The sequence below is a fragment of the Procambarus clarkii genome, chromosome 30 (assembly GCF_040958095.1).
Source record: "Procambarus clarkii isolate CNS0578487 chromosome 30, FALCON_Pclarkii_2.0, whole genome shotgun sequence".
NCBI classification, from domain to species: Eukaryota; Metazoa; Arthropoda; class Malacostraca; order Decapoda; family Cambaridae; genus Procambarus; species Procambarus clarkii.
The window spans coordinates 36,368,176-36,380,846 of record NC_091179.1 but is presented as its reverse complement, the minus strand read 5'-3'; the positions used below and the strand labels follow the sequence as shown (position 1 = coordinate 36,380,846).

The following is a 12,671-nucleotide window of genomic DNA, read 5'->3' as shown; positions in this document are numbered from 1 at the left end:
CTCTCTATTATTCTCTACCCTTACTCTGGGGTGAGCAATAGTTACGCTCAAGGTAACTCACCGTAGCCCTGCGGGTCTTCCCTCGATCCTCACGGCGCCACTGCACGCCAGGAGAGTCTCCCAGTCAATCTTAACGGCCTCTTATTAAGAAAGAGTGAGAACACGACTCGATCACATCGACTGTCGTGTGCCCTCCCCAACAATAGGGCTCTACGGTTAATCACAAGGTCGCCAACTGGTGTTTAAGGTGGCCAGTAACACCCTCAGTGGACTGGTGTATTCAGTGGTAGCCTTGGCAAGGTCACACTCAAAGATCAGGAATCAGGCAGGTACTTATTGTTATCACTCTATGCTTACAGGTATAGTATAGCCACAAGATCAATGGAGGGGATGATAAAAACACAAAGAGAGTTTTGTGTTTTACTTAAAATGTATGAAAGATGTCACAAGGCCACACAATAATCATAAATCAACTGATCCTGACTCGGCCGGTAATTCCCACGGATATTATGCGATCACTAGAGGGCAACACTCTCCCCCTCCTCATCAAGTGTCAAGAACAGCTGATTGCAATGGCCTCTCCGCGCGAACTTTGCTTGTTTTCTAGATTCACGCGCGCTGTTCCTTTAAATTTTCCAATATTACTAGAAACTCGCACACTCGATATTTGCACAAATAAACCGTATTACTCAGTTACACTGTACTCAGGCTCAAACGGTCTTTTCTACAATCAATTCTACAATGATTCACTGTAATGGTCTTACACTGTTATTTATCCAACAATATATTATGAAATATTAACACTGGAGTTTTCAGTACTTTCTCTCGTTGGCGATAACGCAATGATTCACTGTACTCACAAATGATTATTCACTGAATGAACATAGACATATATATGGTATATAAATCAATCATCAATACATGGAAAATAAATAGTTTCTGGGCACATAGCCTAACCTCCAAATACTGGCATAATATTATATATAATTCACCACTATATGTTCATATCAAAATCTATAGAAAGATATACACAACACAGTAAATTTATCACTGGTTCCTGGTGCCTGTACACACCAATAATCAACATGAATATTACAAGTACTCTTGATAGTACTGTCTAGCACCCTGGTGCTTTACCATGACATAAGTGAGACTTGTTCACGACATATAAAATCTTCAGGCTAGATAATATAGCCGAATAATATAGCTAACTAAAGGGGAATGGGGAGGGAACTAGAACCACCTACTTCACCCTATCCTCCGATGAGAGTCGAGATGTAGCTCCTGGTCCTCGTGTCGGGAACGCCCCCACACTACACGTCGTCGTGTCCTACCAGAGCCTCTCGTCGTCCCACCGTTTAGCGCGTCGTCTCCGTGCCTCCTCACTGCAGGTCCGTCCTCCTCCTTAACTTCTTGAAGGTTGGAGTCGGTCTCCTGGCCGTCGTCTTCTCCCAGCAACGGCTGTCGCCTACGTCTCAGCTACAGTCGTCCGGTTCCCCAAATAGTCCTCTCTTCCTCAGCTACCCAGTGGCTCTGTCAGCCACTACGCTGTCACAAACTGGTGAATTGCCACAGACGTCAATATACGTCACTGCACGGCTTCACTGCTACTGGCACAGTACCTGACTGGAGCACTTGTTGCTCAAATAACCGTCAATTCCCTCTTCTGGTTCAACACATGAACTAGGGAAGACTTCTCAGAGTACTGGCGGAATTCAGGTGACGCGTAAATCCACGGTAGTGGGAAACAGCTGTCCGACAGACAGGACCACTCGTCGCACGTCCGACCTCTATGACGTGTCGTGTATGACTGATGGCGCCAGAGTGGCGCGCGGCCCGGACCCCCTTCCTTCGTGACGTCACTTTTACTATGGGAGGTTTTCATTGGCTCCCGGTGCCACACTGCTGTCGGTGACCAATCCGGTGCCACTGACGTCACACGGTTTTGGCGGGAGATCAGAGAGGTAAGCGCCATCTTGGCTCCCTAAAGGGCCTAAACCACAGGCCAAAATATCACTATTTCACAAATTTCTCGGCTCTCCGAGAACACTTCACTCTCTCCCATATATCAAATTGTAGCCTGCAACGTAGAGAACGCTTGGGAAAAGTAGACATGACTCTTACTGCAGGCGTGGGAGAATTATAAGGGGGGGAACTCCGTCACAATATATATATATATATATATATATATATATATATATATATATATATATATATATATATATATATATATATATATATATATATGCATGCAATTGACGATCACTAAACACTGATCATTTGTATGCGGAAAAACCACAAAGAAATGGGAAAGAGAGGTGAACGTTTCGGCCTGTTAGAGCCTTAGTCAACACCAGACTGACAACAGCCAGACTGACTGGCTGCTGTCAATGCCTAGTCACATTTACAAAAAATAAAAGATAAGACTGCTTGGCTGTTGTCTGTGGTAAATTAAGGGAAGACACGCAAAACACATAGTATGAACAATGAAACTTTAATTACTATTGAAAACAAATTATAAACAAAAGAATCCCTTGACTATGTACAGTGCAAACAAACAAGTAAAAAAATATAACATAAAAATTAAGAACATGAATGACGTTACTCTATAATATAAAGACAGAAAAGTTATTAAACAGGTGATGAGAATAAGAATAAAGCGCTAGCTGAGAAACATCCACCTGATAGACAGAGCGTATATCAGTTAGCTGTTCACAGTTTGAGAGCACAAGATATTCTAACTTCAATGACTGGTTCAAGCCCAGACATCGACTAAGGGGGCGTCAGATTCCAATTTGCCCTAAAAATGCAACAAATGAAAATTCGTTCAATTTCAATCAAACTTTTTTGACAAGTTCTATATGAAAAGTGTTTCATCAGGTCCAAGTTTCAGCATCGTAGCATAAATAGGAAGGGAAAAAAAAAATATTGAAGTAGTTGTGAAAATTATGCCAAAATGGTCAAAATCGATTATCAATCAAAAGTGTCAACTGAAATCATAGCTATGACTCTTTGCTATCACAATAGTATATATTAAACAAATATTATAATTAGTTTAATTGAAAAAAAAATTTAAGATAAAAAAAAAACATTTTTTTTTTTCATTATTTTTTGTTTTTTTCATTTTTTTTCGGCCGATTTGCATCAAACTTACACACCTGACTGTACGTAAGAATATCTGTTAGGACACCAATTTTGGAGACAATTGGTTGATGTCAACCTCAGCCACAGATTTTAGAACCTTAGACTTCATTCATTTCTGTTTTTTTTTTTCAATTGACACAAACGTTTACAAAACTGATTCATTTTTTATTCAATTTACATGAAACTTACACAGTATATGTGGAAGGCATGTCTCTACATTTGAGAGTTTTCATTTTTCTCTAAGTTCATTTATTGATTTTATAATAGCAATAAACATGCCATATTTGCAAAAAAAAATTTGGGAACTTTGAACATCTGTATTAGGAAAACTAAAGATGTTTTGGAAATTCTATATCTCAAGGTCCTTTAATATATGCTAATGTGTCAGAAAAGTGTCACAGAATAATTATATCTGAAACGTGTGTTCTGAAGTGTGGACTTGAAAATGTGTAAAAAACGTTGAAAAAAACAAAAACAAAAAAAATCTCCCTTTCTATTTATGCTGCAGTACTGAAACTTGGGACAATTAAAGCACTTTTCATATACAACTAGCCAAATAATATTGGTTGACATTGAACAACTTTGACTCTGACAATCTGACGCCACCTAAGTAGAGGGCGCTGAGGTGCAGAGGTGCAGGTGTGCAGTCGGCGGGTCACCAATCAGAAGCAGGCAGGCTGGGAATGGTAGTTTGCTGGTTGATGACGGAGCCGGCATGGAGGGAGTGTGGACTAGGGGGGAGTTTTGGGCACCATGATGATGAGGCCGAAGGGGTGGGTGAGGCCCAAGCGAACTCACAAGGGGTGGCCAGCCCATGATCAGCACACATAACTTCCGTTTTGCTCGGGCTGATTCGGTAGAAAGGTTGACGAATCGGCCGGGTGTTAGGGAGTAGCTGGATGTCGTGCTGAACCACATTACACTCCTGTGGATCATCGCTGAACAACTTCTGATGTTCCTTGAAGATTCTGATGAGAGGAGCACTATTGCTGTCCTGCAAATAGGTATGAAAAGATCATTAAGGATTTCCGAGTTGGAAGGCACTGCCTCAGTGTTAGTGCTTTCGGGAGGCCCGATTTGCCTAATAAGCCAAGTTTTCCTGAATTAATATATTTTCTCTAATTTTTTTAATATGAAATGATAAAGCTACCCATTTCATTATGTATGAGGTCATTTTTTTTATTGGAGTTAAAATTAACGTAGATATATGACCGAACCTAACCAACCCTACCTAACCTAACCTAACCTATCTTTATAGGTTAGGCTAGGTTAGGTAGCCGAAAAATTTAGGTTAGGTTAGGTAGTCGAAAAACAATTAATTCATGAAAACTTGGCTTATTAGGCAAATTGGGCCTTGCATAGTAGGCTGAGAAGTGCGTTCTGGCTACTAGGTACGACATTATATATATATATATATATATATATATATATATATATATATATATATATATATATATATGAAGTGGGGAAATGGTTCATATAGCTTTAGCTATCACTTCCTTATGTCCGGTCGTGATGGTCAAGCGGATTAAGGCGTCCTTTATACCTGTTGCGTTGCTCCTGGGAGTATGGGTTCGAGTCACTTCTGGGGTGTGAGTTTTCAGTTGCATATAGTCCTGGGGACCATTCAGGCTTATTCACATTTGTGTTCCTCATGTGTACCCCAAAGAATGAGGTGATTTGATAAAATGCTATGCCTAAGATTACCATCCGAGTGCCGGCGGGGAATGCTTCATATAGCCTCGGCTATCACTTCCTCATATATATATATATATATATATATATATATATATATATATATATATCAATATATATATATATCAATATATATAAATATTGAAAATATATTTGGCTATCGCACATCAGAGCGTGAATCCAGCTGCGAAAAATAAATATTTTTGTGAGGACTGTCGAGTTTGAAAATTTATTTGGCCTCTATTTTTCCAGCGTTCAGTGAGAAAAATATAGTTGGTCTTCATGGAAGAGCGTGCGTTCTATATTTACAGAAAATTCGATATTCTTCATTCATTCCGACTGCCTGCTCTAATTAAAAAAAATCAAGCTAACCGCTAAGCTCAATATAATAGTTCATAATAAATATCCCAACCCATCATCTAAAAATGGATGATATTTGCAGTAGCTATTGAACGAACGTACACAAATGTTCTGTTGTACCCTGGAACGTTCACGTTTTGTGGTAGTAAGGGAAGGTTGCCTCTAAGGTTAGTCTGGAAAAATAGTATGCAAAATAAACAGCATAATTCCAACAAAAGTAGCTGTTCAGGGACTAAATCCTTTTCTTCATAATATATAAGTCATAATCCTGGAAGCTGGACATGAGCTCATCAAAATATCTTGAATATGTTCCTACTGCAGGATTAGCGTAGCTCTCTACAATAACTATGTTGGTTCTATCTCCATCCTTATTAACATCAACATAGAATGTTATCCAATGTCAAATTTTATTACGGGAACCAGACTCCAGAGTCTGGTTCCCGCAAGAACAGCACCAGCAAGAACTTCTTGGTCTTGGTCTGTCTTTTGCTACTTCCCCTGGCCACGCTGTGGCATTGATCTCATTAGTTCCTTTGACAGGTTTGTCAATTCTAACTCTAGTACTCTTTCGGACCTGTCTGCCTTTAGAGGGGCCCTTATCCCCGTTCTTGACAGCTTGTTTTCTAAAAATAACCACCTTCCTCGTCGCTTCCAGCTTGCCCTTGCCTCCCTGAAATCTAACAACTCTATTCTTATCCTTCCTTCAGACAAAAGCAATTCGGTGGTTGTCCTTGGCCGTGAGGACTACCTCCGAAAAGCAGATGTCTTGCTCTCTGACTCTCACACTTATGCTCCTCTGACTTCTAACCCTTTGGATCGCCTCAAAACTTCCTTTAACCGCAAACTAAGACAGCTCTCTAGTCTTTGCCCTCCTGACTTTGATCTCATTAAACGTTTCCGTGTCATCTGCCCTTCTCTTCCTTATTTCTATGGTCTTCCTAAGACTCATAAACCTGGTGTTCCTCTTCGTCCTATCATTTCTTCACGGGGCTCTATCAGCTATCCTCTTGCCTCCTGGCTCGCTAAAACCCTGACACCTTACCTTGGCACTTTTTCCCCTGCCCACCTTCGTCACTCTCAGGACTTCATAGAAAGACTGCGCCTGCAACCCTCTTGTAAAATGCTTAGTCTTGATGTCGACTCTCTGTTCACTAATGTTCCGCTCGATGACGTTCTCTCTTTCCTCAGACAGAAGGCGTCAGAGGGTCTCCTTCCTCTCCCACTTCCCACTGACGTTTTCCTCGATCTCATTAGACTCTGTGTTGAATCTAACTCTTTCTCTTTCAACGGTAAATATTACACTCAAACTTTCGGTGTCGCTATGGGTTCCCCTCTCTCCCCTGTTCTTGCTAATCTCTACATGGAATACTTCGAAACTGTTCTTCTTCCTTCTATTGATACTCGTCCCTCTCTCTGGCTTCGCTATGTTGATGACATTTTTGCTTTATGGCCTCATGACCTTAATCTTTTCCAGCCTTTCCTCGCCTCTTAACAATCTGGCTCCTTCTATCCATTTCAAAGTTGAGTGGGAATCTAATTCCCTCCTTCCTTTTCTTCATGTTCATGTTCACAGCTCTGTGTCTGGGTTCTCTTTCTCTGTCTACCGTAAACCCATGCATAGTGGCATGTACATTCACTTCTTTTCCTACCATCCTCTTTCTGTTAAGAAAAGTGTCCTCGTCTCTCTCTTCCTCCGCGCTCTACGCATCAGCGACCCTCAGTTTCTTGATTCTGAAATTGCCTTTATCTACAAATCATTCTCTCGCCTTGGTTATCCTTTGCATTTCATCAACTGTGCCCACTCTCAAGCTAAACGAAATTTCTTTCATCCTAAACCTGCTTCTAACACTAGTAGCACTGTGCTATGCTTTCCCTTCATATCTGAACTCAAAACTTTTACCAATACCTTTCGTCCTCTTGACATTAAACTCGCCTTTCGACAAACTAACACACTTCGTAGCAATCTAGTTCACACTGCTCCTCCTGCTTCTAATGCTGCTGGTGTCTACTTTATATCCTGTTCATCTTGTCCTCTCCAATACTTTGGCGAAACTGGCCGTACACTGAATGACAGACTTAAAGAACACAAGAGAAGTGTTATGTCTGCAGACACTAACAATGCTCTCTTCTGCCATGTGAGGGATTCTAATCATCCCATTGATTGGTCTTCCTCCAAAATAATCTTTCCTGCCTCTACTCTACACAGGCGCCGTCTTGTAGAATCGGCTCTTATTAACAATGTACCCAACTGTTACGGCCCTCTCGGGACGCAACGGGGTTCTCACTCTGATGTTGTTAGAGGAAGATATATGTATCCGTTCCCAAGCCAGTAGTGGCTATCAAGGGATGAGATCCGTGACGCAAGTAACTTAAAGGGAGTAGGGAAAGAAAGCTAGGAACTTAATATAATATAATGTTCACCTTCACCGTTTAATATATATAATAAAAGAGTACACAAGGGGGAGGGGTATTAACACTTTACAAAGGGGATCAACACTGTAGTCTTCTGCTGGAGACTATGGATCCTCGAAGCTAGGTGCTGAGTCCGCGGTGCTTTCTTCGTGGCCTCAAGACGTGTCCTCTGAGAACGCCGAGTCTACCCTGGCCACAGGTCAGCCACAACACAGGTCCACTGGGGGCACCGTCGTGGAGGCCGTCAACCACACGTCCAGCAGGTCTGCTGGCAGGTACTGAGCCACCAAGGCTGGCACGGCCACTCCACGAACGATAAAAGGGGTACGCCCTAGACAGGAGTCTCGTGTGATATCACCAATCACCCGCCTGTCCTCAATACCCCAGTGGATTACCGTCTCCAACCGTCGGTCCCGGGTAAATCCTCTTACTGCCACTCCACTGGCAGGCTAACACACCACAGTGTTCTTCCGGGGGGACGACGTCACAACAACTGCAGCAAACTTCAAGGTATGGAGACTGGCTGCCTCGGGTAGACTGACACCACCTTCAACCCAATGGTCCCAGGTCGGCTCTGTAAGCAGACACGTCATTAATAACCGGGACACTAATACACCACACTCACAGGCTCAGATACAAACGCCCGACATATCCACTCCATAGATGGCGCTGTCGTCGGAGCACCACCTCACCAGAGGTCAGGAGCGGCGGTGTTGAGCGCTGAACCAGACTGGAAACTGGTCCTCGAGGCCAGTACACGCTGTCCTCACTAGGTGTCGTCGTTCGTTTGGCGGGGGTTTCGGGAGCTGACCCACAGATGGCGTGTTTGTCACTGCTCCAGGCACGGACGCTGGATCCGGGTTCGTAACACCAACATGCTCTTGAGTCCTGGCTTTGTTGCTGTGGACTCTTCCCTTTCACAGTATATACTCAAATGCTCTAATCTTTCTAACAAACGTGACTTAACATGAGCTTTCCCCCTTCCATTTCTTTCTTTCTCTTTCCCTTTCTTTCTCTCTTCTCCCTTTTTCTGTTCATTGTCTTCTACGCTCCCTTGCTATCCTCTTCTTATTCCTATTACTATCTCCTTCGGTGGTTATAATAGGAGCTGCCTCGTATGGGCCAATAGACCTGCTGCAGTTCTCATTACTACTATCCCCTACACCTGACTTTCCTCCTCAGCTCTCTTTTGCCTATTTAATTCCTGTCCCTACCTGTCCTCATCACAATCGACTTGAGAATGGTTCCAACCCCAATGTTCTCAACACTAGCGTTCTCAATGCCAGCTCTCTCAACACCAGCGCTCTCATAACAAGAGTTCTCAACACAAGCGTTTACAACACTAGTGCCCTCACCACCACTCTTCTCAACACCAACGTTCTCAAAACCAGCGCTTTGAGCACCAGTGTTCTTGACACCAACGCTTTACACACCAACGCTCTCAATACCAGCGTTCTCAACACCAGTACTCTCTACACCAGTGTTCTCAAAACCATCGTTCTCAACACTAGCGTTCTCATCATCAACGCTCTCAACATTAGGTCTCTCAACGCAACGGCATTCAAAACTAGCGTTCTCAACACCAGCTCTCTCAACGCAAGGGCGTTCAACACCCGCGTTCTCAACGCTAGTGTTCTCCACACTACTGTTCTCAATACCAGCATTTTAAAACCAGCGTTTTACACCAGCGCTCTCAACACCAGTGCTCTCTACACCAGCGTTCTCAACACCAGGGTTCTCAACACCAACGCTCTCAACACCAGCGCTATCAACACCAACGCTTTCAACACCAGCGCTCTTAACGCAAGCGCTCTGAAAACCAGCGTTCTCAAGACTAGTGGTGTCAACTCTAGCATTCTCATCGCCAGGGTTCTCAACTCAAGCGCTCTTAATTAACACCTGCGCTCTCAACAACGGCTCTCTCAATACCAACGTTCTCGACATTAGTGCTCTCAACACCAGCGCTCTCAATACCCGTGTTCTCAACACCAGCCTCTCAACACCAGTGTTCTCACCACCAGCGTTCTCAAAACCAGCGCTCTCAACACAGGCGGTCTCAACACAATTGCTTTTAACACCTGAGTTCTCAACACAATCGCTCTCAACACCAATACTCTTAACACAAACGCTCTCAACACAAGCACTCTCACCTCCAGCGTTCTCAACACAAGCACTTACAACACAAGCGTTCTTAACACCAGCGTTCTCAACACCAGCGCTCTCAACACCCGTGTTCTTAACACCAGCGCTCTCAACACCAGTGTTCTCAACACCAGTGTTCTCAACACCAGTGTTCTCAACACCAGTGTTCTTAACACCAGCGTTCTCAACACCAGCGCTCTCAACACCAGTGTTCTCAACACCAGCGCTCTCAACACCAGTGTTCTCAACACCAGCGCTCTCAACACCAGTGTTCTCAACACCAGCGCTCTCAACACCAGTGTTCTTAACACCAGCGTTCTCAACACCAGCGCTCTCAATCCCAGCATGTCTGCAAACAGAAAATCACAAAATAGACAGTTCTAGATTACAGATTTCAATTAAGCTGCAACTAATGACTGGTTACTTTGTTATTTTTTTTTACAATGTTTCAATTTTTTTTATACTGGGAGGAGCGATCTATTTCTCTATATTAGCTACATAGAGTTTTATTCTCCTGAATATTTATGTAATAATACTGTGAAATTCAAGTAAAGTGCAGCGCAAAGTTATAGACAGTAGAGAAAATCCATTAAACCGCGCATTTAAACAGTGTTCCATTGGAATCTGGAAAGGAACATATTAACACACTCAGTACACAGAGAAATCACAGTAATGTGACATATTAATTAGACAATTCACAGTTTTTTTTAAACATAGTGGTAGGGAACATCTGGTGCTCAAGGGCGAGGTACATCTGGTGCTCAAGGGTGAGGTACATCTGGTGCTCAAGGGTGAGGTACATCTGGTGCTCAAGGGTAAGGTACATCTGGTGCTCAAGGGTGAGGTACATCTGGTGCTCAAGGGTAAGGTACATCTGGTGCTCAAGGGTGAGGTACATCTAGGGCTCAAGGGTGAGGTACATCTGGTACTCAAGGGTGAGGTACATCTGGTGCTCAAGGGTGAGGTACATCTGGTGCTCAAGGGTGAAGTACATCTGGTGCTCAAGGGTGAGGTACATCTGGTAATCAAGGGTGAGGTACATCTGGTGCTCAAGGGTAAGGTACATCTGGTGGATAAGGGTGAGGTACATCTGGTGGATAAGGGCGAGGTACATCTGGTGGATAAGGGCGAGGTACATCTGGTGGATAAGGGTGAGGTACATCTGGTGGATAAGGGTGAGGTACATCTGGGGTCAGATTCACGAAAGCACTTACGCAAGATGTACGAACCTGTACATCTTTCCTCAATCATTGGCGGCTTTGTTTCCAATTATTAAACAGTTAATGAGCTCCGAAGCATCAGAAGGCTGTTTATAACAATAACAACAGTTGAATGGGAAGTTTTCATGCTTGTGAACTGTTTAATAAATGTAACCAAAGCCGTTAAAGATTGAGGAAAGATGTACACGTTCGTAAGTGCTTTCGTGAATCTGGCCCCTGGTGGATAAGGGCGAGGTACATCTGGTGGATAAGGGTGAGGTACATCTGGTGGATAAGGGTGAGGTACATCTGGTGGATAAGGGTGAGGTACATCTGGTGGATAAGGGTGAGGTACATCTGGTGGATAAGGGTGAGGTATATCTGGTGGATAAGGGCGAGGTACATCTGGTAGATAAGGGCGAGGTACATCTGGTGGATAAGGGCGAGGTACATCTGGTAGATAAAGATGAGGTACATCTGGTGGATAAGGGCGAGGTACATCTGGTGGATAAGGGTGAGGTACATCTGGTGGATAAGGGCGAGGTATATCAAAATTGAGTGGCAAAATAACGTTTTGGGCCACAATTCGATTCGATGTATTTCAGCCCTTGTGTTATTTGATAGAAACATTTCCATATATGCCAAAATCTGCCACGCAGTTGCTCACACACACAACTAGGACAGGCTGAGGCTTCAAAAAGACCAAGACAACCAGATCGAATGGTCGAACAAATGTGTGTTAGAGTTTAACCCAAGCAAATGAAGATAGGTGTATGGGAGCAGGAGATCAGATACAAGGAATCACTTGTGAGAAAACATTCTTCAAGAATCAGTGAGAGAGAGAGAGAAAGACTTGGGGGTTGATATCACGCTAGACCTGTCCCCTGAAGCCCATATCCAGAGCATCCAGCGGCATATGCCAGGCTGGCCATGATAAGAACATCCTTTAGAAACTTGTGTAAGGAATCATTCAGAACCTTGTATAACACATATATCAAACCAATCCTGTAGTATGCAGCTCCAGCATGGAGTCCATATCTAGTCAAGGTTCAAACGTTATCGACGAGACTAGCAGCCGAACTGAGGAGTATGAGCTACGAGGAGAGACTTCGGAAATTAAATCTCACATCTCTGGAAGACAGAAAAGTTAGGGAGCAGGTATATGGAGTGAAGGTCACCACATGATCACCACATTCAAGATCACCATGATCACCACATACAAGATTCTCAAAGGAATTGATAGGGTAGACTAATTAACACAAGGGGCACACGCACTATGGGAGACTAGTGACTTTTTAGAGTCAGAGTAGTTGTTAAACACAATGCTTTACAAAGTGATATGGTGGAGGCTGACTCCATTCACAGTTTCAAGTGTAGATATGATAGAGCCCAATAGGCTCAGGAACCTGTACACCATTTGATTGACAGTTGAGAGGCGGGATCAAAGAGTAAGAGCTCAACCCCCGCAAGTACAACTAGATGAGTACAACTAAAGTGCGTACACACACACACACACACACACACACACACACACACACACACACACACACACACGCACACACACACACACACACACACACACACACACACACACTAAATGAGAAGGATTAAGACAGAGGAGGACTGCTTGAGGCTTCAAGAAGACCTAGACAAGCTGAAAGAATGGTCAAACAAATGGTTGTTAGAGTTCAACCCAAGCAAATGTAATGTGATGAAGAT

The 12,671-nt window shown here is 43.4% G+C and overlaps 1 protein-coding gene across 1 annotated transcript; it reads right to left on the bottom strand.

Moving 5' to 3' along the window:
- Positions 1 to 9,489: 9,489 nt before the first annotated feature.
- LOC138370049 (uncharacterized PPE family protein PPE12-like) lies at positions 9,490 to 10,651 on the bottom strand. Its single transcript, XM_069333825.1, has 2 exons — positions 10,506 to 10,651; positions 9,490 to 10,102 (listed from the first exon to the last, which is right to left on the bottom strand). Exons 1-2 carry the CDS (start codon positions 10,649 to 10,651, stop codon positions 9,490 to 9,492), a joined length of 759 nt encoding a protein of 252 aa, XP_069189926.1.
- Between the last annotated feature and the right edge of the window lie 2,020 nt (positions 10,652 to 12,671).

Excerpts from the sequence above, each read along its gene's own strand:
- LOC138370049 (XM_069333825.1), bottom strand. The coding sequence starts at position 10,651 with ATGTACCTCACCCTTGAGCACCAGATGTACCTTACCCTTGAGCACCAG. Across the intron at positions 10,103-10,505 it reads CTCACCCTTGAGCACCAGAT|ACATGCTGGGATTGAGAGCG; the intron begins GTACCTCGCCCT and ends TTCTGTTTGCAG.